The sequence below is a fragment of the Siphateles boraxobius genome, unplaced genomic scaffold, assembly GCF_051911475.1.
Source record: "Siphateles boraxobius isolate OS27281-9 unplaced genomic scaffold, OSU_SipBor_1 65, whole genome shotgun sequence".
Classification (NCBI taxonomy): domain Eukaryota; kingdom Metazoa; phylum Chordata; class Actinopteri; order Cypriniformes; family Leuciscidae; genus Siphateles; species Siphateles boraxobius.
The window spans coordinates 5,998,530-6,022,644 of record NW_027509192.1 but is presented as its reverse complement, the minus strand read 5'-3'; the positions used below and the strand labels follow the sequence as shown (position 1 = coordinate 6,022,644).

At 37.8% G+C, this 24,115-nt stretch overlaps 2 protein-coding genes across 2 annotated transcripts in view; one reads left to right on the top strand and one right to left on the bottom strand.

The window, feature by feature from the left end:
• Positions 1-9,528, top strand: part of zcchc14 (zinc finger, CCHC domain containing 14) — a 42,868-nt gene extending 33,340 nt beyond the window's left edge. The window contains exons 10-13 of the mRNA XM_077210422.1: positions 4,404-4,525; positions 4,683-4,826; positions 5,277-6,386; positions 8,005-9,528. Of these exons, the coding sequence (XP_077066537.1) occupies positions 4,404-4,525; positions 4,683-4,826; positions 5,277-6,386; positions 8,005-8,060 (1,432 nt within the window). The 3' untranslated portion in view covers positions 8,061-9,528. The remainder of the gene's footprint in view (positions 1-4,403; positions 4,526-4,682; positions 4,827-5,276; positions 6,387-8,004) is intronic.
• A 403-nt stretch (positions 9,529-9,931) lies between these two features.
• Positions 9,932-15,830, bottom strand: map1lc3b (microtubule-associated protein 1 light chain 3 beta). The gene is made up of 4 exons (XM_077210444.1): positions 15,541-15,830; positions 13,147-13,202; positions 11,511-11,617; positions 9,932-11,406 (listed from the first exon to the last, which is right to left on the bottom strand). Exons 1-4 carry the CDS (start codon positions 15,578-15,580, stop codon positions 11,232-11,234), a joined length of 378 nt encoding a protein of 125 aa, XP_077066559.1. The 5' UTR covers positions 15,581-15,830; the 3' UTR covers positions 9,932-11,231.
• Positions 15,831-24,115: the final 8,285 nt, after the last annotated feature.

Genomic DNA, 24,115 nt, shown 5'->3' with positions numbered 1-24,115 from the left:
GTGCATGATCAGAAATGACAATACTAAGGTAATGACAGTCTATACATTTTGAAAGTAATTGGGCTGACACAAGAAAGTAGTCTATTCTAGAGTAAGTTTGGTGTGTTGCCGAATAGTATGAATATGCAGTCTGTTTTGGATTAAGATTCCTCCATATATCCACTAGATTAAGCTCTTCTATAAAATGTAGAATCTGTTTTCTAGAATTCACATGTGCGGTATCAACGCCCGTAGATCTATCTTTTCCTGGATTAAGTGTACAATTCATATCCCCCGCCATTATAACCTGACCTGGTAATGAAGCCACCATCAGAAATATGTTGCTATAAAATATAGAGTCATCCTTATTAGGACCATAGATATTTACTAAATTTATTATCTCTGTTACCAATCTTCCCTGAATAATCACAAATCTGCCAGCTGGGTTCCTTAATAACATTATTTACTTAAAATGGCACAGCTTTATATATTAATGTAATTACCCCTCTGGCTTGTGTAGTAAAACATGCCGAAAATACCTGTCCTTGCCACCTTCTTCCAATTTTGATCACTTCCTCCTTAGTCATGTGTGACTCTTGCAAGAATACCACATTTGCCTGTATCTGCTTAATTCTAGTCATCACCTGTTTAATCTTTTTTAGTTTCCCCAGCCCCCTGCAATTCCATGATAGAAGCTTAATCCCTCCTGTCTGTGCCATTTTTTGTTTTAACCATCCTCATTACCTTGAACCATATATTTGCCAAAATATAAGAGGCCAAACCTAAAATAACTAAAACAAAACTAATAACATAAAATATGAACTTACACCAGCATTTTCCATGCTTCACTGATACCATCTGTATCAGTAACCCCCTTCCGTAAACTCTACTTCTTAAATGGTCTTTTCCTATTTGTTCTGTTGTTCAAAAAAAATGAACACCAACACCTCTATCCATCGTTCCCGTTTCAACCCTCTTATCTATTTTTATACCCACATATTTTAACCAAGCCATGACTTGTCCAATAAAATACTATTACCTCAAAGAAGAAAAAAGAAAGAAAGAAAAAAACAAGAAATACGCTGACAATCTGTCAGTCTTATATCTCCAAGTAACATCTTTCCAACTATACACATTATATTAACCTAATATCTTCAAACTATTATCTTAAAATAAAGTCAAACTTTCACTTTGTGTCTTTTCTTTTTTCAAATATTATAACAAAAGCGCTCTCTTTTGAACCCTTAAATGAATTAACTTAAACGTCAAATAATTAACTTGTTACCCTTATTAAAACAAAACTAAATATCCACTTTGGATGAATATAGGCTACAACCTACCGACAAAGAAAAAAAACTACAATTTTAAATTTAGTCCCCAGTACCTCGCATTAATACCTCAGTTTACTTGTTCTCAATTTGTTGCATCTCTTTATCCATTTCTTCTGGACTCGATACCTCAGTTCACTTGTCCTCGACCTGCTGCATACATTTCTCCACTTCTTCTGGGCTGTTCATAATCACAGTACGGTCTCCATGTGTAAGAAGCAATCGAGCAGGAAAGATTACTCTGTGTCGGTTGATTCCTTTGTCACGCAATTTTTTACGGATAGCATCGTACTTTCTTTGTTGCCTGTGAAGCTCTGCCGACAAATCCGGAAAAAAACGAAGATTGGAACCTTTGTATGCAATTTCTCCCTTACTCTTTGTAGCCTTTAGAACCTGTTCCTTCTGTTTGAAATTGAGGAACTTCATTATGACAGTCCTCGGCTGCACTTTACCATCTTGTCCATTTTTTTGACCTGAGCTGGGTATTCGATGGGCTCTCTCTATTATCAATGACGTAACGCTTTCTCCCAACTCCAAAGTCTCTGGTAGAAACTTTTCCAGAAAAGCACACACATCCGATCCCTCTTCTTTCTCCGGCAAGCCAACCAACCTAAGATTATTCCTCGTACTTCTGTTCTCCAAGGTCAATTACCTTATCAGCCATTGATTTCATCTGTTTTTCCAGCGTATCATTTCTGACCTTCAGTTGGACGATTTCGTCCTCTGTCCCTGAAATTCGTTCCTCCGCCTCTGTCAATCTCACTTTGACATCCACGACCGCCGAAAGAATTTCATCCACCTTGCCGCTTACTTGTCCTTCCTTTGCTTTAAAGGCCTTCATCATCTCCGCGTTACTAGGATTCTCGTTTGAGGCCTCTCCCCTTCATCCTCCGTCTCTTCGTGCTCGCTCAGGCTTTCAGGTTCGGATGGCATAATTTGTGATTCCGCTTCCAATCTCCCTTTATTTTTTATCTTTTTCTTCGACGGCATTGTTTTAGTAATTGCTTTAGCTATTCCACCAACTTAAATTAAGTATCTTAAGTGGGTTTAGAAGGATTGATTCTAGCCTAATGCACGAGGGTTGAAATCTGCGACTTGTCACGCCACCGCCATAACCGGAAGTCCCAGTTATCACATTTAGCACCTTATCAAACACAGATGAGCCAAAATATTATGACCACCTGCCTAATATGCTGTTGGCCCTCCGCGTGCTGCCAAAACAGTGCCGACCCGCCGAGGCGTGGACTCTACAAGACCCCTCAAGGTGTCCTGTGGTATTTTGCACCAAGACGTTACCAGGAGATCCTTCAAGTCCAGTAGGTTGGTTTGAACTTGTTGGTCCAGCACATCCCCCAGATGCTTGAGATCTGGGGAATTTGGAGGCCAGGACAACACCTTGAACTCTTCTTCATGTTCCTTAAACAATTCCTGAGCAATGTCTGCAGTGGCCACTGCAAGAGGCAACTTCCACCAGGGAACATCATTGGTATGAAGGGGTGTACCTGGTCTGCAACAATGTTTAGGTAAGTAACACATGTCCCAGATCATCACTTCTCCACTGGCTTGTCCTTGTCCCACAGTGCATCATGGTGCCATCACTTCCCATGGTAAACGGCGCACATGTACGGCCATCCACGTGATGTAAAAGGAAACAAGACCAGATGACCTTCTTCCACTGCTCCACAGTCCAGTTCTGACGCTCATGTGTCCATTGTCTGCGCTTTCGACGGCGGACAGGGGTCATCATAGGCAGTCTGATTGGTCTGTGGCTTCGCAGCCCCATAAGCAGCAGTTGTGACACATTCCTCCTATAACCATCATTCAAATTTTGTTTGACTGTATGCCACAAGTAGACCTTTTGCTGGCTCGGACCAGACGGGATAGCCTTCGTTGCCCTTATGCATTGATGAGCCTTGGGCACCAGTTTGTGGTTTGTCCCTCTTTGGACCTCTGTTTGTTAATTCTCCCCACTGCTGACCCGGAGCAACCCACAAGCCTTGCTGTTTCAGAGATACTCCGACCCAGTCGCCTTGCCATAAAAATAAGGTCCTTGTCAAAGTCACTCAGATCTTTATTCCTGCCCATTTCTCCTTTATCCTACAGGACGCAGGAGACATTACAAGAACTGATTGTTTGCCTTCCATCTAATCTACACAGTCCTTAATATGTGGCCTTGTTAGGAGATGATCAATGATATTTGCTTCACTTGTGACTGGTCATAATTTTTTGGCTCATCAATATAAATGCAGCCTTGGTGAGCTGAAGAGACTTCTTTCAAAAACATCAATACCAACCCCAAACTTTTGAACAGTAAAGCATGTAGATTTTATTTAAAACATTAATGTACCATTAAAGAAATAGTTACTTTTTTCCTAGTGAGAAAAAATAACAGCATGTAGGTTTGGAACGACATGATGGGGAGTAAATTATGACACGTTTGTTGAAACGTATTTGTAGCATGTTAACAATCTGTGAATTTTCAAGCAATTAACATGTTGGTAAATGGACAACTTACACTGTTGCAGAGCAGATCGTTTTCAGATAAGAGTTTGGTGTTGAGAGTTCACTGTCAGCACGGAAGTTGCGTAAACCACTACTCCTTTGTGAAAACACACCATTCTAATTATTCTTCCATTTCTCACATCAGCAAGTTTCCATTGCTCAGGTAGAGGTGTGGGAGCAAAGATATCAAACAGATAACAGGAAATAATCCACAGCTTTTCCATGCCTGGAAACAACAACAAATGCAAGGGTTATACTGGTTCACGGATCTCATTCTCAATTAAAAAGTTCTCACTGACACAATACCTAGCCGTATTGACTATATTTTAAAAATATGTCTTGCAAATCAGACAACTCTTTCTAAAATCCCACTTGAACCAAATTTGTCAGTATCTACATAGATGATCAGATTTAACCTGATGCACTGCCAGAATTATGCACATGTATTGAGTGCTGGGATGTTTTTGTACACAGCGCCATCTAGGTGTCATTGCTGGGAAATTATGTTCTATAAAAAAAACTTTGACATTTAGGATACAGTCATTGTTTATAATCAAATGGTATATTTAAAAATGTATTTATTTTTTCTGTCAGAGAGAAGCTGGAGAAAAGATATGTGGTGTCTCACTTTCCTGTTTCATGTGGTGGGGTTGCCAGAGTGACCCCTTCCAGTCACATCGGACCCCTGACACACATACACTCTGGAAGTGGCACTGGTACACACACTCCTGAAAAATCATACTAATTAAATATGTTTTGCATTTAAATGAAAATATCCAAAAGATTAAAGTAATGCCACCTAATTTTTTGAAGTTCAACACTGCAAGAGGTTTTGATCTTATTTTGTATTTTTTTGTATGTGTGTATGTTAAGAGTTACGGGTAGACGTCGAGAACAGCTCGTTGCCCATTCCACGGGACAGCAGTTCCTCCTCGGGCTATTCCAGTGCTACTTCCAGTCCAATGACCCCTTTATCACGTGACACTTCCTTCGACAGGGTCAGAGACCCTCACAGACGTAAGAACTCTTTTTTTTTTTTTTTTTTTTTTTTGCCATAAGCATTTTTAGAACGGAAATTAAATTGTCTACAATAAGTGTACATATAGTGCACTATGACACTATGATTTATTTTTTTATGTATTACATATTTTAATTACATTTGCTTGTGTCAATATATAATAAATCAAGAAAGGGATATTTAAAGTATCTAATAGCGGATTATGGGATGCAGTACCCACTAGTCTGATTACTTCTGTATACTGCACATTTGGCAAATGTAGTTGGTAATTGGACTATTAAGTATATTGAAAACTAGCATGCAGTGAAAATGATACATTTATTAAAATTATTAAGAATGACAATTAATACATATTAAAACTTTAAATATTTTTAGTTTTATTATTATAATCATGATATTTCTGAAAATAATTATTGCATATTTCACTTTTGTTCTTTATCTTCTATCAGGTTTGGAATCTGGTTTGGATCCTGGCGAGAAAGAGCGGTCATGCTTTCTCCTCAATAATGCGGTATCCACCGGTTCTAGCCGTCCCACTGCCCAAGTCCTCCCAGTCCAGAATGATCCCTCCCAAATGAGTTTGCCCCCTCCCTCACTACCCCTCCTCTCCCCAGGCCGGGTTCTCAACTCCCCCCGCAAACCTCGCCCACCCCCTCTCTGTTCAGAAGAACGTCCTAAACCAGTGGGATCCGGGGTTGCTCTGGGTGTCCGACTTGAGAACATTTTCCCTGGGCTGAGTCTTGACGGTTCCCCAGTACACCAGGACATGTCGTCTCCCCGTGGGCCCCTCACGGTGCTTCGTTCCCCTCCAGGTCTCATGGTGGAGACCAGCACTGCTCTCACCGCCACATCTAACACCCTCCACCACGTCTCTCATCCACCCTTACACTTACAAGTGTCTTCTTCTGTTCCAAGTACAGGATCGTACCATTTCTCTACCCCGTCCTCCTGCCTGTCATCATGTTCCTCCACCAGACCCTCTTTCTCACCAGCTAGCAGCGTTCCCATGGCGGCAGTACCTGGCAATACCTACTGTGTAAACAGCACACCTGTGGTCACGCACAGTTCTAGCCCAGTGTCCACAGAGAATAGCGTCTACGCCTCGGTGCAAGCCAACAGCATTAACTCCGGTTCCTCATTGTGCGTTTGTAGCTCTTGCGGGTGTAGCCGGAACTGTGGCTCCTACGGGGCACTTCCAGCTAGCTACGCCGGCTACTTTCCACATCCGTTCTCCGGAACGTCAGTGTTCACGTTAGGTCCTTTGCTTCATTTCAGCCCGCTCCTCACAGGAAGTGGTACTGCCTCCCCTTTTTCCTACCCTGTGGTGGCCCCGCCTATCTACAGCAGCAGCCTATCACATGACTCTCAACAGAATCTTGTGCTTCCGCCAGTGCAGGGTTTTCTTGGAGGAGGGGGTGGTGTGTATCAGCCCCATGGAATCATGGGAAACGGAAGCTCTGGGCATAAGAAAACAGGGAATGTATCCTGCTATAACTGTGGGCTGAGTGGGCATCGTGCACAAGACTGCAAGCAGCCAGCAATGGACTCTGCACAACAAGGTAACAGCATTATTTATTAGTACAACTCGCTAATTGACTCCTAACACATAAGCAGCCTAGAACCTAGACCTAGAACACACTAACATCAAATTAGCAATGCCCATGCAACCACCCAAAACCACACAGGAAATGCGGCCTAGAACATCCCAACAAATGTAGAACAACTTGCTAAAAGCCAGAATACCTTTTGCACCAACCTACAAACGCACTAGGAAAAATGGAGGAATGTGCTGTAAAACCACTCCACAAACCTCAGGAACCACCCTAACAACAATATAGTAGACCCTATCAACCATAGAGCAGTGTACCAAAAAACCCAAGCAAGCACATAGGTAAGAGCCCTTGCAATGCTCCAGAACACCCTAGCAGCCATCCTGATACTCTTGCAACTGTCTAGAAGAAGGTCTCGTGTCCACCAAAGTGTTTTTAGCCAGCTGAAAATGCCTAGCTGTGGGCGCTTTGCTTGCTACGATGCGGAAAATCCGCGGAAGTGTTACTGGTATCTCATTTCAGATAATTTGTTTCTGTCTTGTTTCTATATAAAAATGTCGATTAAGTATTTGCTCTGGCTCTTGTTTTAAATTAATTTGTTCCGTTATTATGCTTGTTGTTGTCATCTGTTGACGTTGTACAAGCAGAATGTGACGGTTGGTCGGTATGGTATTTTCCAGCCCCTTCTCTACTGTGATTGGACAGCTAGGTAAAAAGTGACAGTGAAGAGCACTGCGTTTTACCCAAAGTTAAACATTCTTCAACTTTCGGCAACTGTTAAAAAACACAGAGTGCTTCAGCGTGAAATAGACACTTAGCGCCTCGTTACCCTCCTGGCGTATTAAAAACGCGGTGCTCCCATTGAAAACAATTGGAAAAATACGCCAGTCGTGTTAAAAAATGCTTTGGTGGACACGGGGCCTAACTGTAGCAACTACTCAGAACACTCTAACAACGACAAAACAAAACAACATTCATAAATCCTTAACAACCACAAAGAAACAACTTGGAAACCACTCACAACATTCTAACAAATGCAGAGAAACTTGCTAAAAAACATCCAGAAGACATTTGCAACCTAATTAATAATTATACATTTATTATATTAATTAATTAAATATATTTATTAATTAAAAAAATAAAGCTGAAATAAAGTATAAATATAATAGGGAAAAATACTTAAACTTAGAAACATAAAAACCTTTCCTATGTGTTATAAAAATAAATGTTGATTGGTAACAAATGGTATATATATATTTATTTTTAATTGCTGTCAAACCGATTCATGATTAATCACTTCTAACATAAAAGTAAATATATATATATATATATATATATATATATATATATATATGAGTATATACATATATACACATACATACACACACACACACACAGTATATTTTAGTTACACAAATCTATTTGACAACACTGTGTGTGTGTGTGTGTGTGTGTGTGTGTGTGTGTGTGTGTGTGTGTGTGTGTGTGTGTGTGTGTGTGTGTGTGTGTGTGTGTGTGTGTGTGTGTGTGTGTGTGTGTGTGCGCACAAGCATTACTCACATATTCTCCAGAACTTGTAAAAATAGTTATTTTTTGAAGAAAAAAAGAACATGTTTTGTTTTTGCAGGGACATTTCGTCTGAAATATTCTCCGCAATCAGACAGCCAGGACTCAGGGGACTAAACGATGAGTATGGACTGGTTTGGACATGCACCTTCCTCAGTGTGTGTAAACATACTTAATGTGAGACCCCCGCTGAGCAAAGACAGTATCTCTTTACAGGAAGACCGAGTTTGATCACTTATGGCTTCCGATGAAAGCCTTGTGCCAAAAAATCACTTCACAGTGGATCTTTGTAAAGGGGATGCTCAAAGAAGTGTGTTCTTCATACTCTTCACACTGTTTGTTTCACTTAAGACTCGCTTGATCAAGTCACTGTGGAGCATCCTACAGTGTATCAGTCAACATTTATCGCACATGTCATTCTTGGAAGCAAAACAAAGAGGTAAAATGACAGATTCTGCTAGCCAAATAACGTGCAATGATGGCCAAGTCTTTTTGCTCTTGGTGTGACAAGTCAACCTTTGGGAATAAAATACTCCTGTACCAAATTACAGGAAAATTTTCCTGTACATTCATAAAGGAAAGAACAAACTGACAATTGAGGAAGTGGAAGTGTTGTTTTCCATCTTACGAGGTAATTTTTAGCCTTTTGACTTCCGAACGTCTTCTTAATCATCATGTGTGATGTTCCTGTTTGTTGTAATCATGGTATATTTGTTAATGTCCCGGTTTTTGCTACTTTTGAATTGTAGTTTTATTACATGTTCCATGTTCTCTTCGCAATAAAGGTGCCATGTCAGCGTGACACTAAAATAAAAGACGTTTATACAGTCAAAGCACTCGAGACCATTGAAGTCAAACTTTTTAATTTACTAGCGGTATTAAAACTGTAATGAAAAAGAAGAAATTGCTTCCCAGATGTATGAATTTCAGCTTCTGAACTGAGAACTGAACACTAGAGGAATCCATTTTTAGTATGTCACACTAAAAGGTTAAAACAGTGGGTTTTTCCACATTGTTTCTCAATTACATGGGCATACCATTTTTCCAGTATTGAAAAGGGTCAGACTTACACAATGAGACCCATTTAGCCAATAGATGCCATTCCATTGTTGCTGTTTCAAAGCAAATGGCGATATCTATGATCAGTGTTTTTCAGTGTCTAGCTGCCTTTTACAGCACATTTCTGTTTTTAATTATAGATCTTGCAGTTGCTGGATATGCATGTTGCCTGATAATGAATTACTACGTGCTGTATATATTATGTGTAGTATTATTATCGCAGGAAAGCTTTTGACCTAAAACGACAATGCTGACGCAGCCATTTTATATTCAGAGGTGAATGTTCATTGAAGATTGATTGTTGAATTTTTGTATCAATTTGTCACTTTTTAAAATGAATTAAAAATGTTTTTGAGAATTCCGATTTAAGCAGATTGATTTAACCGGTCAAGGTTATGTAAAAACATTGTTATGCAATAATATTATGAAATATTATTACAATTTAAAATAATATGTTTTCTACTTGAATATATTTAACATTGTAATTTATTCCTGTGATGATAAAGCTGAATTTCCAGCATCATTACTCCAGTCTTCTGTCATATGATCCTTTAGAAATCTAATATGCTGATTTGCTGCTCAAGAAAATTTCTTCTTATCAATGTTGCAAACAGTTTTCAGCATTTTTCTTTTTTTCCAGGACACATTTCCTCCCCCCCACCCCCATCTTTTACATTATAAAAGTCTTCACTGTCACTTTTGATCAATTTAATGCATCCTTGTTGAATAAAAGTATTAATTTCTTTCAAAAGAGTATATAATAGAAAAAAGACAAAATATTGGTTTAACGGTAATGTATGTATGTTTTACTTAATAAATTAGTCATAATTTTCCTATACCTAACCAATACAAAATAACCTTTAAATGCAGTGACGTTTCCCATATTAAATAATTTTGAGGGAAAACTTCAAAGAAAAGGCCAAACAGGATGCATATTCCTCTTTTATTTTTTAAATATCAACAGAAATAGAAGTGTAATATTGCTGTAAATCTGAGCAGGAGTAACACAGAAATGAGCTTAGTTCGATAATGAGTTAAACTCTCATTCAAACAGTCACTTTCGTAAATTGCACAATAGTATCACATATGAATGTTTTTTACATGAAAAAAACAGGGGGGGAAAAACATTTTAAATAAGAGCAAATAAATGCTCAGGAGAAAAGGCATCTAAGCTTATCTGTACAGATTACTGTAAGACATACAGATGGAAAGAGGTACGACAGCTCACGGTTATGCATTTATAAAGGCGTAATTAATCTTCTAATAAAATTGAAAGTCTAAAAAGCGTGCATCTACAAGAGCAATGATGTTCGGGCAGCACCCTTGTCCATGGATTGAGGCCACAATCGCTAAAGCCACATTCATTCGCTCAATGTACCATTGATTATAATTCTATTTTCCTTCCTAAGCTTGCACTTTCAAAGCTTCACACTACAATCAAAGCAGAATTTCTTGTATTGTAAATTGCTTACTATTTATTTTCCTCGGGTACGTCCCACTGGAGCATACTTCAAATGTCAACGCAAGTAAGACGGCGTTTTGAACCTTGACTTACCCAAAGAGTTGTGAAATCTGAGAACCTCTCCACGCTCATGACCCAATTAGCAAAAAGCTCGAGGGGGAGGTGAAAAGACTGAATTGCTTCAAACAGGAAAATGGAACAGTAGAAAACACACAGGTACGGAAAGACTGCCAAACTCCACAAATAAAGAGATTCGACGGACAACAGGAGGGGTTAAAGGTCACCAGAGCGCGCTGGCAGCAACATGTAATGAAATGGACCTAACGAATAACCTTCAAAACTATTTGGCCGCCTAACGTTACACTAGATGCCATTTCGGAAATGTAACCGCTAAGTTAAACAGATGATTCCATCATTACACACAGAAGTCTTTCGTTCAAGATTTGTGTTGAGTAAACCTGAAGCATTAGTCCATCTTACCATAACCTGTCCTACAGCCTAAACAAAATTACTCCTCATCCATTATGAAAACACAAATGAACTGAAGGGAGTTGAGGTTAAGGGGCTGAGACTGGAAGTTGGGATTGCGCTTTGGATAATGTCTGGGATTGGTGAGGGATTCGAGCCAAATGACTAAAAGTTCAGATGGTTCCTGTCTGGATGGCAGGCGGGAAAGTAGATATGGATATATGTCGAGGAAAGGTCTAGAGTTCAGGGTAGGTTGTATCATTGTCCAAAAGAGTGAAAGCCAATCGTTTTGCCCTTTTTTACAGAGGACGCGCAGATCCAAATGTCTCCTGGGATGCGTAGACCATGTACAGGAAGCCGTCCTCGTCTCGCTCGCGTTCGTAGACCTCAGAGATGGCAGTGGACACAGAGACCATGCTGTGTCCGTTGACAAGCAGGAAGAAAGCCTGGTTGGAGTTGAGCTGGAGGCGTCTCCTATTAAAACCAGAAATGCATTAGCAAAGTTGATTTTTTTCCCCCCCAAAAAAATAATGAAAGAGATATAACAAATAACGAAAGGCAAGAGTAAAAGACATTACCTGATTATCTTAATAAGTTCGCTCATGTTTACGTGGTCAGGAACTAAAAACTTAGTTTTGTCAAGAATCGGCAGTTGCTTCTCTCCCTTGTATCTCTCAATGATGACCTGAAACAGAATCATTTGAAACTTATTATATATGCATGAATATAATTTATTTTATTTTTAAATAGTGAAGGAATATATACACACACACACACACACACACACACACACACACACACACACACATAATATATATATATATATATATATATATATATATATATATATACACAAACTTTTAAGGTAGATGCGATTAATCGATTTGACAGCTCTAATAAAATGTAATATATACTGTATATATCTGTAAGATTTTTAATGTTTTAAAATATTGTCGTAAGCTCAGCATGGCTCCATTTATTTGATCCGGAATTCAGTAAAATGCCATATTGTGAGATATTATTACAATTGAAATTTTCTATATACATATAAATAAACATATACATATAAATAATGTTAATTATTCCTGTGATGCAAAACTGAATTTTCAGCATCATTACTCCAGTCTTCAGTGTCACATGATCCTTCAAGAATCATTCTAATATGCTGATCTGGTGCTTAAAAAACATTTCTTATCTTATAAATGTTGAGAACATTTGTGCTGCTCAATAAGGTTCGAAAGAATAGCATTTATTTAATATAGAAATCTTTTGTAACTTTATAAATGTATTTACTGTCACATTTGTTCAATTTAATGCACTCTTGCCGAATAAAAATATGAATTTATTTAAAATAAAATAAACTTACCCTAAAACTTTTAAACCATCATTTTTTTTATTAGATTTAAATATTTATAATGTTATCTGTTTTACAACACTTTCTGGTCCATTTAAAAAAAAAAAAAACATTGAAACATTTAAAGTTTAATATTTGTGTGTCCAGAGTTTCCCACTGAAAAGAGCTGCTTTGGGTGGGGGTTTGTGTGTGTTCAGCAGAAGGGAAGTTGACCACTCTATCCTGATCCGCTTGAATAACAATTGGTTCTGGTAACCCTGAGGCGCTGTTAGGTGACAATACCAATGACTGGTCTTTAAGAGGTTGATAAAGACCCTATACATACATGCAAACGCAGCCATTCATATGCTAGTTGTTTAACTAGGTCTATTGACAACCTTCCTTTTGAGATTATCCAAAAGATTAACCTATTCTGTCCAATTCACACAGCTGAGCATGTTTTAAACTTTTACATAATGGCCTTGATCCTGAGGCCATCTGTTTTGGGCCATTTACTTAATTTTACGTTTACTTTATATCTTTTTTGTGTTACGCAGAAAAAGAACATATGAGGATGAGTAAATGATGACAGATTTTCATTTTTGAGTGAGTGAATCCATCAGTGTTTCGTGTTGGTAAAAAAATTGATAGGATGCAAATGAGTTATTCTATTTTACTTCCTCAAAAAAGGCACACCTAGGACAAACAGGAAAAATGTGACCATAGACTAATAACAATTCCACTAAATTTACATTTACTTACTTATCATTTCAAGATCTATACTGGTAAAAACGTCTCCCATGCTAAGTGTGGAAGCCTTTTTAATTGGTTATCAAGTTTAATTTTCATCTCTAGCTCCACAGACACACACATCTGCTTACCGGGATCTTGTTTGGATGCTGTTCCCGGATCAGCCGAACATCCTCCACCCGCTGCTCTGTAGAGAATAAGTAGGAGCTGATATTAGATACAGGCAGATCACAATACAGGACGCATTAAACCACAGACATTTTACTGGGCTGGATATGGGTCTCAAGTATCAATCCATTCTCTAATGGACCAAGCTAAATTGTGTTTAACAGGTCAACATTAAACTTGTCAACTCTTTTCTGTAGTTCAGTTTCAACCGAACAAGTAAGGTCATCGATGCAATGAAGGCTCTTATCCAGATGAAACTGGTCTGTTGGCATACAAGACTGTGTAAATAATGACAGAATATTCATTTTTGGTCAGCTATCCCTTTAAGGACACACTCAAAAACAAAACTCCTGTGTTTATGTCTGTTCTTCTGAGTTAAATCGCTTAGAATATTAGTTTATTTCTGTGTTGTATAAGCATTTGTTCCACATAATTTTCTCTTAATGAGTTGAACAGAAATGAAGAACAAACAAGGAAGTCCTTTGTGTACCATGCTAACTAGACTTTGAACAAAAGACATGACTCAGCATGAGATCGCAAGACAGTATCTACAACAACCATAAAATTTTAGGAAATGTGTGTGTGAGTGATGTTCATGACAGCACGTGTTGCTAATGACACGTGCACATTGAGCAACTGTGGTAACTTTAGGAGGCTTGACAACTAACCACACTCATTTCCGTGAAACTCGTCCTTTAGTTTCGTTTCAAAGACCTGGTTCATCCTTTTGATGACATTTTATTAACAAGAGTATATTCACTGTAGCTTAATGTGGAGCAGTTCAGATGGTTGAAGTCAAGATTCTTCAGTTCTTATAACAACTAAGCAATTTAGAACCTTTATACATTACTGAGGTAAAATGACATTCATTAAAATTATGTTTGATATGCGTGTTCATAAAACTGTAATACAATTAAGTCATAAACATTTTGAATTTTCGAATCACTGCGAGTTAAAACATGTTCGACCGACTCGATTAAGTGTTACTGAGTCCGATTCATCAACATCAAGTTTGGTTTGATTCATTGAATTAATTCATTATTATAAGGCTTACATTTGTGAGTTACATCGCTGCTAACATGTTCTTGCTTGGGCTGGTTATCCCAACATTGGTTGAGATGAATTGGGTCATTTACGGGCTGATAAATTATTTGTTTTATACCTATTTACAACAAGAAATAGAAGCCTTTGTAAAATCTCAAATATTCTCTAAAAGTATCGATCAAAAAAGTAGGCTACATTATGAATGCAAAGCCCAATATGTTGTCAGATGAAATGGATAGTTTACCCAAAAATGAAAATTGTCTTTATTTACTCACCCTTATGTTGTTATAAACCCGTATGGGTTTCTTTCTTCTGTTGAACTAAAAAGAAGATATTTTGAAGAATGTTTGTAACCAAACAGTTGATGGTAGCCATTCATTTCCATAGTAGGAAAAAAACTATGGAAGTCAATGGGTGCCGTCAACTGTCTGGTTACAAACATTCTTCAAAATATCTTCTTCAGTGTTCAACAAACGAAAGAAACTCGTACAGGTTTGGAACAACATATGAACGAGTAACTGACGGCAGAATTGTCTTTTTTGGGTGAACTATCCTTTTAAGTCTCGGACTAGCCTAGGTATTTTCCACTTCAGTCCCAAAACGGGATAGAAACATGATAAGAGTGGACCGTAGTAGCCAAACGGTTAGGAAAAAGTCGTTACTTCGCCTTCAAACAGGCCTGTAACTGAGCGCAACGATGAAAATATTCGCAATAATATAATTATTTTTTTAAACTGTCGAAGTTATTTGAACAGTCGCTAAATGAAATATACCTAATAACCATTCGGCATCGATTGTTTACTCGAGTCCTTCCAAATAACCTTAAACGACGAGTCCCATCCCCCAATCCTGCAGCGCGGAGTTTAGCTAACATCTGCCCACAAACAAAGACATTGCGACATATGTTTTGATGGTGGTACCTTGAAAATAAAGTAAGATTAATTAGTTATGTTGTTTGTTTTGAGTCTATAGTCTCTATGGTTGTACAGTCTGAACATTAAGATAGCGACTGTTATACCCGGCCGACACCCTTACAACCCGACTACAGAGCAACAAGACCTTTTTTTCTTTAGCGCAATTCATATTCGATTATCATAGAATATGCGTGTATCGCATTTATAAATACTTCAATATAATAATACTGGACTAAGTACTACTGTAACGTTATACACGTTAATAAATAAAGGACAACCATGAACTTTCCCTGAATATAGTCTAATGTAAAGTGTCATGCTGTAAAGTCAATACTGAGGGTTTTATGTAAGAAATACAGTACAAATGGGAAAGTGATGATATTAACTCGATGCACTTACCAAATGTCCTCCTTTGTTTAAATGTCTTCTCCGAAGGCATGTTTAAAATTAGATTAGACACCGTTTTTTTAGGCAAATCTGCCTACTTTGGTTTATTTTATTTCCCTGAACAGATCTAATCTGTAATGTGTTTTATAATGCGAAATCGTATAATTCAGTTGCGTGTCGTTGCTTCGTCCTGTGAAGTCTGTCTTACCCAGCAAAACAAACCAGTCAGCTGGTCTATGACGTCACGGCGCTTATGCCGTGATGGAGGAAAGCTCATGCCGTGATGAGGTTAGTCACTCTCTGATCTCGCACTGCTGGTTTTATACAGTCTATATGCATAATACATATTTTCATTTACTTATACATATTTTTTTTAGGACATGTTGTGTCTTTGGCATTTCTTTTTTATTTTATAGGCTTACTGAATTCATAATCTGAATTATCTTGATTTGTACAAAAGCTGTTTTCAAGTCGTTATAGAAAGATAATAGCCTGTCAACTGAATATTTCTCAGGACAGCTTAACATTCCCTTAAAGGGATAGTTCACCCAAAAATGAAAATTAGGCCATGTTTTATTCACCCTGAAGCCATCCTGGGTGTACATGACATTCTTCTTTCAGACAAATTACAATCGGAGTTAGGCCTATATTAAAAAATGTCCTGGTTCTTCCAAGCATTATAATGGCAGTGATTGGCCATATATATTTTTTAATACAATATACAAAAATATCCATATTTAAAAATTTATCGACTAAAATAACTAGCTTCTGGCAGGCTGCCTATACGCAAGTCGACTTACGGCAAACAGTTCACCCAAAAATGAAAATTCTGTTAGTAATTACTCACCCTCATGTTGTTCCAACCCCGTAAGACCTTCGTTCATCTTCAGAACATGAAGTAAGATATTTTTGATTAAATCTGAGAGCTGGATCACTCCTCCATAGGCTTTTAAGGGATTGAAACTTGCCAGCCCTGAAAAGTTATTAAAGAAATCGTTAAAATAGTCCAAGTGACTACAGTGGCTCAATCTTAAGTTTATCAAGCAATGAGAATACTTTTTGTGCGCAAAACAAACAAAAATTACGACTTTATTTCAACTATTTATTTCCTTCTCTGTGGGCCTTTAGTCAGTTAACTTAGTGTGATAGCGTATATATAGTGCTAGGTCACACGTAGCCTCACTATTGGCCGACGCTGGTCATGTGTGTGATGCGTGTAATGTATTACACTAGTGAATTGACTCGAGGCCCAGAGAGAAGGAAATTAATAGTTGAAATAAAGTCGTTATTTTTGTTTTTTTTTGCGCACAAAAAGTATTCTCGTCCTATCACTTTAAGCTTTGACTCCTCTCGCAGTTCAAACAAAGAGGGATAGGTAACCGTGTTCGAATCATTACGTTGTGCGTCAAGTTCAAGGGTTACTCTTTTGCCGTAAATCGATGAGTACGGCCGTCTGCCGGAAGCTTGTTATTTTAGTCGATTACACTAACGCATCTCTTCACTTCAGAAGGCCTTTATTAACCCTCCAGAGCCGTGTGGAGCATTTTTATCATGGATGGTTAAGCTTTTTAATGGATTTCCAAAAAAATATACCCATTCACTCCCATTATAAAGCTTGGAAGAGCCAGGACATTTTTTAATATAACTCCGATTGTATTTGTCTGAAAGAATAATGTCATATACACCTAGGATGGCTTCAGGGTGAGTAAATCATGGGCTTATTTCTATCCCTTTAACACGTTGGGGCATGTTGTTGATATGGGTTCAGTTTGTTGCAATGGCCTTTCCATGAAACAGGCTTTTCAAACAGTATTTAAACAGCAAAACAATTGTGATTTTGACAGTTAACACAAGCTATAGTGTGCATTATCCTATGCTTTTCCAGATTACGCAATAATCCTGTGGTTTAAGTAGTGCAGAGAGGAGTCAGACAGGGGTGGAGTCTGAATCATAGATAATTTCAAGAAAATAGATTTGTGGCTTTTATTTATGTTTTTCCCCCCTTTTTTTCTTGTATGTAAGCAGCCACTTTATTAGATTGTCTTTCAGAAATGTTTCAGAATAGATAGGCTTAGTTTATAATGCCAGACATAAATGTCATGTTTTGTTGGTACTGTAAACATGTGTATAGCAACAATACTGTAGCAATATCAAATAATACAGAATTAGTGTAGTTAAACCAAAGCCATGAAGCCCCTATGTTAACTTATGACATAAAATTTTAAAAGCAGCGATCTGATGCCTAAAAAAACACATGGAGCCAAATTGTTGTATACAATTATTTTTACTTTTGCTTTATTGGTGTAATTTTTTTTAGAGATTTTGTAGTACAGATGTAAATAACTAGCATATGTGATAAAGTTACTGAGTTACTGGGCTTGACAAGGCCTGCTTTGCCAAGCCCTGGGCCCTATTCCATGAAGGCGGTTTAGGTGCCTATAGCCAGGTATGTTTCAGTTTAGTTTGCGCCAACCCTGGGTTTTAGGCTCCATGAAAGTGGTTTGGCTTTTAGCAGTTTTCATCGCCATAGTAACTTATGCTCCACGGCTAACCTGGTCCGGGGCAGGTTATGTTCCAGTTAAGAGATCTCAAACCGAAATTGGACCAATCATCTGTGAGCAAAGGATAAAGTCACTCCACCTGTTTCACCTCCAAATTAAAGGTCACTACATTGCAAATTATTTTTAAAGACAAAATCGTCTGGCTTTTAGTAACGCTTATTTAGAATATTAATTTTGTATGATTTAGATATTATGTCATTATTGATTGATCACACATGTACAATATTAGTTTATATTACCTTTTTTATATAAAAGGTAATATAAATACACTTTAGAATCAATAGATAAAGCTATAAATGACTACATGTGAGCTTAAATACTTTTATCAACTGTATAAACTAACTTCAAAACTTTTACTTGCACTGATATAGCAAAACTTTTTCTTTTAGTTGTTGTGTTTCATAGACAGCTTTTTTCTTCTTGCTGTGTAAGTTTGTTTAAATTCTTAATATTTTTCAATCTTGTAATATTCTGCAGAAGAGACAAGTGAATCGCTCTGCTTCTCTCGTGGGAAATGAATCGCAGTTTCATTCTTTCTTAGCATGTGATTGGCTGTTCGCTACTGATGTCACTCCAAAACTCCTACCTAAAGTCAGGATCAAAGCCTGAGTTGAAGAAATAAATCATCATCATGGTACTAACAAAGCCTGGTTGGATTGGTTTGGATTTGTCAACTCGAAACTAATCCTGTAGTAACCCTGAGTTTGTTCAACTACCATCATGGTATAGGCCCCAGGTATGTTCATCAGTGTTGTTAGAGGGACCTTGAAAATGAAAGTGAAACAATACTGACATTTCAGCATTGTTAGCTGCTAGGCTTCAATGAGCCATGCTGTAAAATGATTAATAGAATCAAATTGAAACTCTTGAATACTGAGTGGATTGTATGAATTGCGGCAGAATATTAATAACAGCGGAGCATTATTATGTGAAAAATACAAAATAGAGTTAGAGGGGAATTTGGCCTAATCACCATACGTTTTTTGTTGTTGTTGTTGTTGTTTTGAACTTGCCATGAGTCACATAATAGACTACTTTTTTATTTTGTTTTTTTACATTTTATGATTCAAATGACATCAGTGCTCAAACATTTTGCACAGTGGACAAGATAATTAACCAACAGGCTATTAATAGGTAAACATATGAGCGCTTTTTCCCCCCTCTCACACAGATTTTCCCATTAACCTTCTGTTTTGTTGGATGCGGTTCACTTGTAACTGGAACATCTGTGCTATAATTACACATTAGCATATATATTTTTGACAAAGGAAAGGAAAATAAAAATATGTTTTTCTGAAATTCATACCACAGTTCAAACTACTGGCTATTTGGAGACTTTAAGATGCATAAAGACAATGCATAAAAAGTATTATTATAACTATTATATCATTATTTGAACAACAGATGCATCGGTGAGATATGACTGGGGAAAAAATCCCATCCAACACATTGTCATCCATATTCTATGAGTATTTCTGCTGTAAAAACCTGTTTTCTTGGAGGTTAGAACTCAAATTAAAACCACCCAGATGTTCAGAGGAACCTCTGGAAAATAATATCTGGCAACGTCTGTGTAAAAATACTTACAAATTATTCAGATATAGCACTTTAGACTTTTAATTCTTTAAAGCGTAACAGCTGTTCTAATTTTTTTCAATATTATGTTTTTAATCTCAGGTTTTCTATTAGGGGCTTCTGAGATGAAACATGGTTGGAATATTTTAAAATGGCACACAAAAACCTCAGGAATTGGTAGGTTAATCTTTAAAAGTAAATGAAAAGTAATTTTCAATGCACAATCTTTACTGAAATGTTTGAAACCCACCTAAAAACCTATAATGTATGGTTGCATTATAAGGAAAACCCAATTCTGTTATCACACACGATAGTAAATGTGATGACAAAATTAAAAAGTGTAAATTAAATTGTCAAACAGTCAAACAATGCCCAATTATTCAAGAGGGGCAATCGGGCTCCACAAATGTTTCCAGTTTATGCCTGAAAAAAAACTGAATCTAATTCACGTGCTTTGCTTGTTGGTTCGACTTAAAAATAAAGAGTAGGCCTATATCGGAAACGTTGCATTAGAATTTAAGAATATTAAGTTGGCTAAAACAAAATCTAATCCACTTAGTATAGTCTACAGCCTATGAGTCTCCATTTAAAATTGTAGAAAGACAGAGACTAGCAACATGACAGTAAAGCAAATTGAAGTAAATCCAAGAAGTTCATTTATATTCACATCTCAATTTTCTTACCAACCACATGACATTGATGTAAAGAGATGTGCATTGATCTGTGGGTGAGTGTGTGGCCTGATAAACCCTACATTACAGGGACAAAAAGTCCCCATCGAGATGGCAATATACGAAATCCTTGTCCTTGTGTGGACATTTTTGGGTCCCCATGAGGATAACGGCATATAAATTATAGCCTAGTATGTGATTTTTTTTTAAAATGTAAAAATGCAGAAAGTTTTATGTGATGCTTGGGTTAGTATAAGAGGATAGAGTATAGAGTTAGTACAGTATTTAAATCATTATGTCTATGGAAAGTAAACATGAAAACACAACTCTGTGTGTGTGTGTGTGTGTGTGTGTGTGTGTGTGTGTGTGTGTGTGTGTGTGTGTGTGTGTGTGTGTGTTATTATGGATCACTCCCAGTCACACTCCGTGTTCCTGTCATCCTCCCAGTCATCAGATGGTGGGCAGGCTCACTCACGGCTGGGCACTCAACTGATGGCAGCTGTCCTGTAGGAAGTGCAGTTGGCACGGGTTTATCTGCGATGTCTCTCCGTTATCTCGCCTTGGCATCGTGTCATGGTATACATATTCAATATTTCGGAGTTCAGTTTTTAGTCCCAACTTCGGGTTGATCCAAAAATGTGTAGAATCTTGTTAAATCGCAGCATAATAAGGTGTTTCGTAATTGTATTAATTATAAAATCGCAATTAGCCTCATAATTGTCCATACTCGGCTTGGGCGTCTGCGTGGCATGACGTCATAAGTGAGCTGTAGGGTTTTCCAGCGTACAGCAGGTGGCGCTCTTACACAATCACTGCCCGTCAGGATTACAGTGAGGCTTCTCAAGGGACTGTGTGTGTGAGAGAGGCAGTCTGCTATTTCTGACACGTCCTCTCAAACAACAAGGCTGCTTTCGGCTTTCAGAAACATAAAAGCTGCCACGAAACACAAAAGATTTAATCCTGTAATTCTAACATTTATGATCCAGAACGCATAACGTAGAATCGTTCTTGCATACAGCGTATAATTTATTGGCATTGTGCACCCTGTTCTCAACTGTACAATCTGATTTTATTAGCATTTATCATTGTGATCTTTTAAGGGAGAAAAAAACACGATGCATTATAGATTTTCTTAAGCACAGTGTTACACGTGCACTATGAAACAAAATGTAGGCTAACCCACATGATGCGTACAGTGTGATTTTACTTACAAACCTTTAGCTTTGACCCTTATATCCTCTTTATATGTCATTGGGGGTTTTATGCCTTTGATGATTTAATCATTTTAATTCATTTATTGATTGCATTTTTTATGCATTCAAAGTTTCTGATGAAAGTGGTGATGCTACCATTTTGTATTGCAGTGGACAGGTGAGCAACTCTCTAACAAGAAATATATAGCTATACACACATACATACAAACTTTTGTGTTAGATGCGATTGAGATTATATATATATATATATATATATATATATATATATATATGCATGTGTGTGTGTGTACATGTATTGTTTTGAAGTAAAAAGGATTATTCATTTTTGTTTTCCCTTTGTGATCTAATAATTTCGAATAAACCTCTAGGGTCATCTTAAGTCCAGTGCAGTACGTTTCAGAATGAAAATGCTGTTTACTTCCTAAAATATTAAAGCAAGGTCTTATTGGTGCAATCGGAAATGATAAGCTGATGAACCTGTTGAACCCTGCTCTGTAGACCAGGATGTTGAGAGCTTGTGTGGCAGTAATTGAAATCCTTTGACCCATCACCAGGGCCGGAGGACAGAGGGAAAGATTTGATCATAATGTAAAGCATCATTGCAAATGAAAATTGTGCGCTCTCTCAATCTCCAACCCATTTTTCCCCCTTGAATAACACTGAACGAGTTCATTCGGATCAATCCGTGGATGACCCTGAATGGGCTTTTTTGGGAGGAGCAATATCTTATTAAATGAATTACTCTTAAAGTAATGGAGTCGTAATAACCTAGTGCACTCTATAGTTTTAGCATGATAAAAGCAGGCGGCGAGTATTGTCGACAACAGCCCCTCTCAAGGCCGAGGCTAGTAATTCAGCACAGCGTTGCCATGGTGGTCGCCATGGAAACATCCTACACCATTCGCTGAGAGTTGAAGGTAACACCCACTCTCATTGTTCATCGTTCGCTGGGCTAATGCATATTCATAGACACAGCGAAGCCATTACCGAAGGCTTTTATTGGTCTGTGTATCCATCAGCTGCACAATACCATTACAAATGCTGCAATTCACCTATCTATGGCCTCTTAATTAAGAGGGACTAGATTAATAACCTCAGCTGATTTGATTAATAAAGCAACAGGAGTGCATCTGATTTGTGTGGAAGCACAATTACATTTTCTCCGTGGTTTGTTTCAGTCAAACTTGTGTAGAGAAGAAAAAAAACTCAGGACTCAGGCAGGTATCAGGATGACGTTTTTAATCAGTTTGAAAGAAAATATTGATGCAATTGCATATCGTTTAACAGGCGGAACAAAAGCGATTTGCTTCTGAGATAATTGCTTCATCAGAAGTGTACAAGGTTTGCATGAATAAAAGATAAACTCAGAGCTTGAGGCCTTGAAACACATCACCCTCCTACACAAAAACATTCACCTTAAGTTGGTCCGCGCAATCGCGTCCTACAGGGCTACGTTCGCAACAGCAGAAATAAATTCCAACTCTCAGATGAATATTTTCGCATTTACACATACAAAACAAAAGACATGGCTAACAGCGCTGTTTGAATATTCAAAATGTGTTTAAAAAAAAAAAACCAAAGCCAGTTAATCAGCTGCATTGTTAGGCAGCATGTTTATGGGTCCAAAACATGGTTAATTATGAGCGTTAGCTACAAGCAACAATCAGACACGACTTACCTGTCTAATGAAGGAGAAAACGAACGCATCTGGTCATAGATGAGCCTCTCATTTGGCAGAGGGCATGGTCAGAAGGCTTCTGCGTTTCCACACCATTAGACAATGGACCTGGTCACTGAGGTAGACTGTGACTTGTTGTCAGAAAGCAGAAGGAACAACAACAAAATCACTAGTCTTCCACAGCGGCCCAGGCCAACATCTGCTGAAATGGAAGTCAGTATTTGCAGAAATACTTTAGTGGAGAGTCACTTCAATATCTTTGCGGATAGGGCTTTCTGTAATCTTTTTCAATATATTGGATGGATGTTCTGCAATATCAGCGCTGGGATAAAACCAGCAGTATGCCCAACACATTTTATAGGAGATGGAATTGACTTCCTGTCTATGAAGATGAATATTTATTAAGAGCTCTTCTATGTGTGTGCTTTCAGCTTCAGAAGAAACACGAGCTAAAGCTCTCCAGAGAGCCAGTGGGAATCCGGAGAACTCCGAGACTGACGGGAGCTCATAATGTGGTATTACTTGAAGCATACCTGCCCTTTCCATTGAGAAGACTTCACACACCCTGCAAAATGTCGCCCGTATCTGAAGGCTACTGTGGCAACCTTGTGTCCTTGTGTTCGGTCCGATGAGGATCAAAACGAAAGATGATTCAGCCAACAATCCCCTATTTCGAATAACAGGTCTGCTTGAAAAGTCCCAGAAAAAGGTTTAGGTGTGAATCACACATCGAATGGTTAACGAGTGGACACCCTTAAAAAAATAAGGGAGAAATGCAAGTATTACAAATGCAATACCAAGAATTTAAGTACAGTGTTACCTATATTTGCCACACCTGCCAATGTTAAATAAATTGAGAAAAAAATGAAACAAAAAATTTACAAAAGT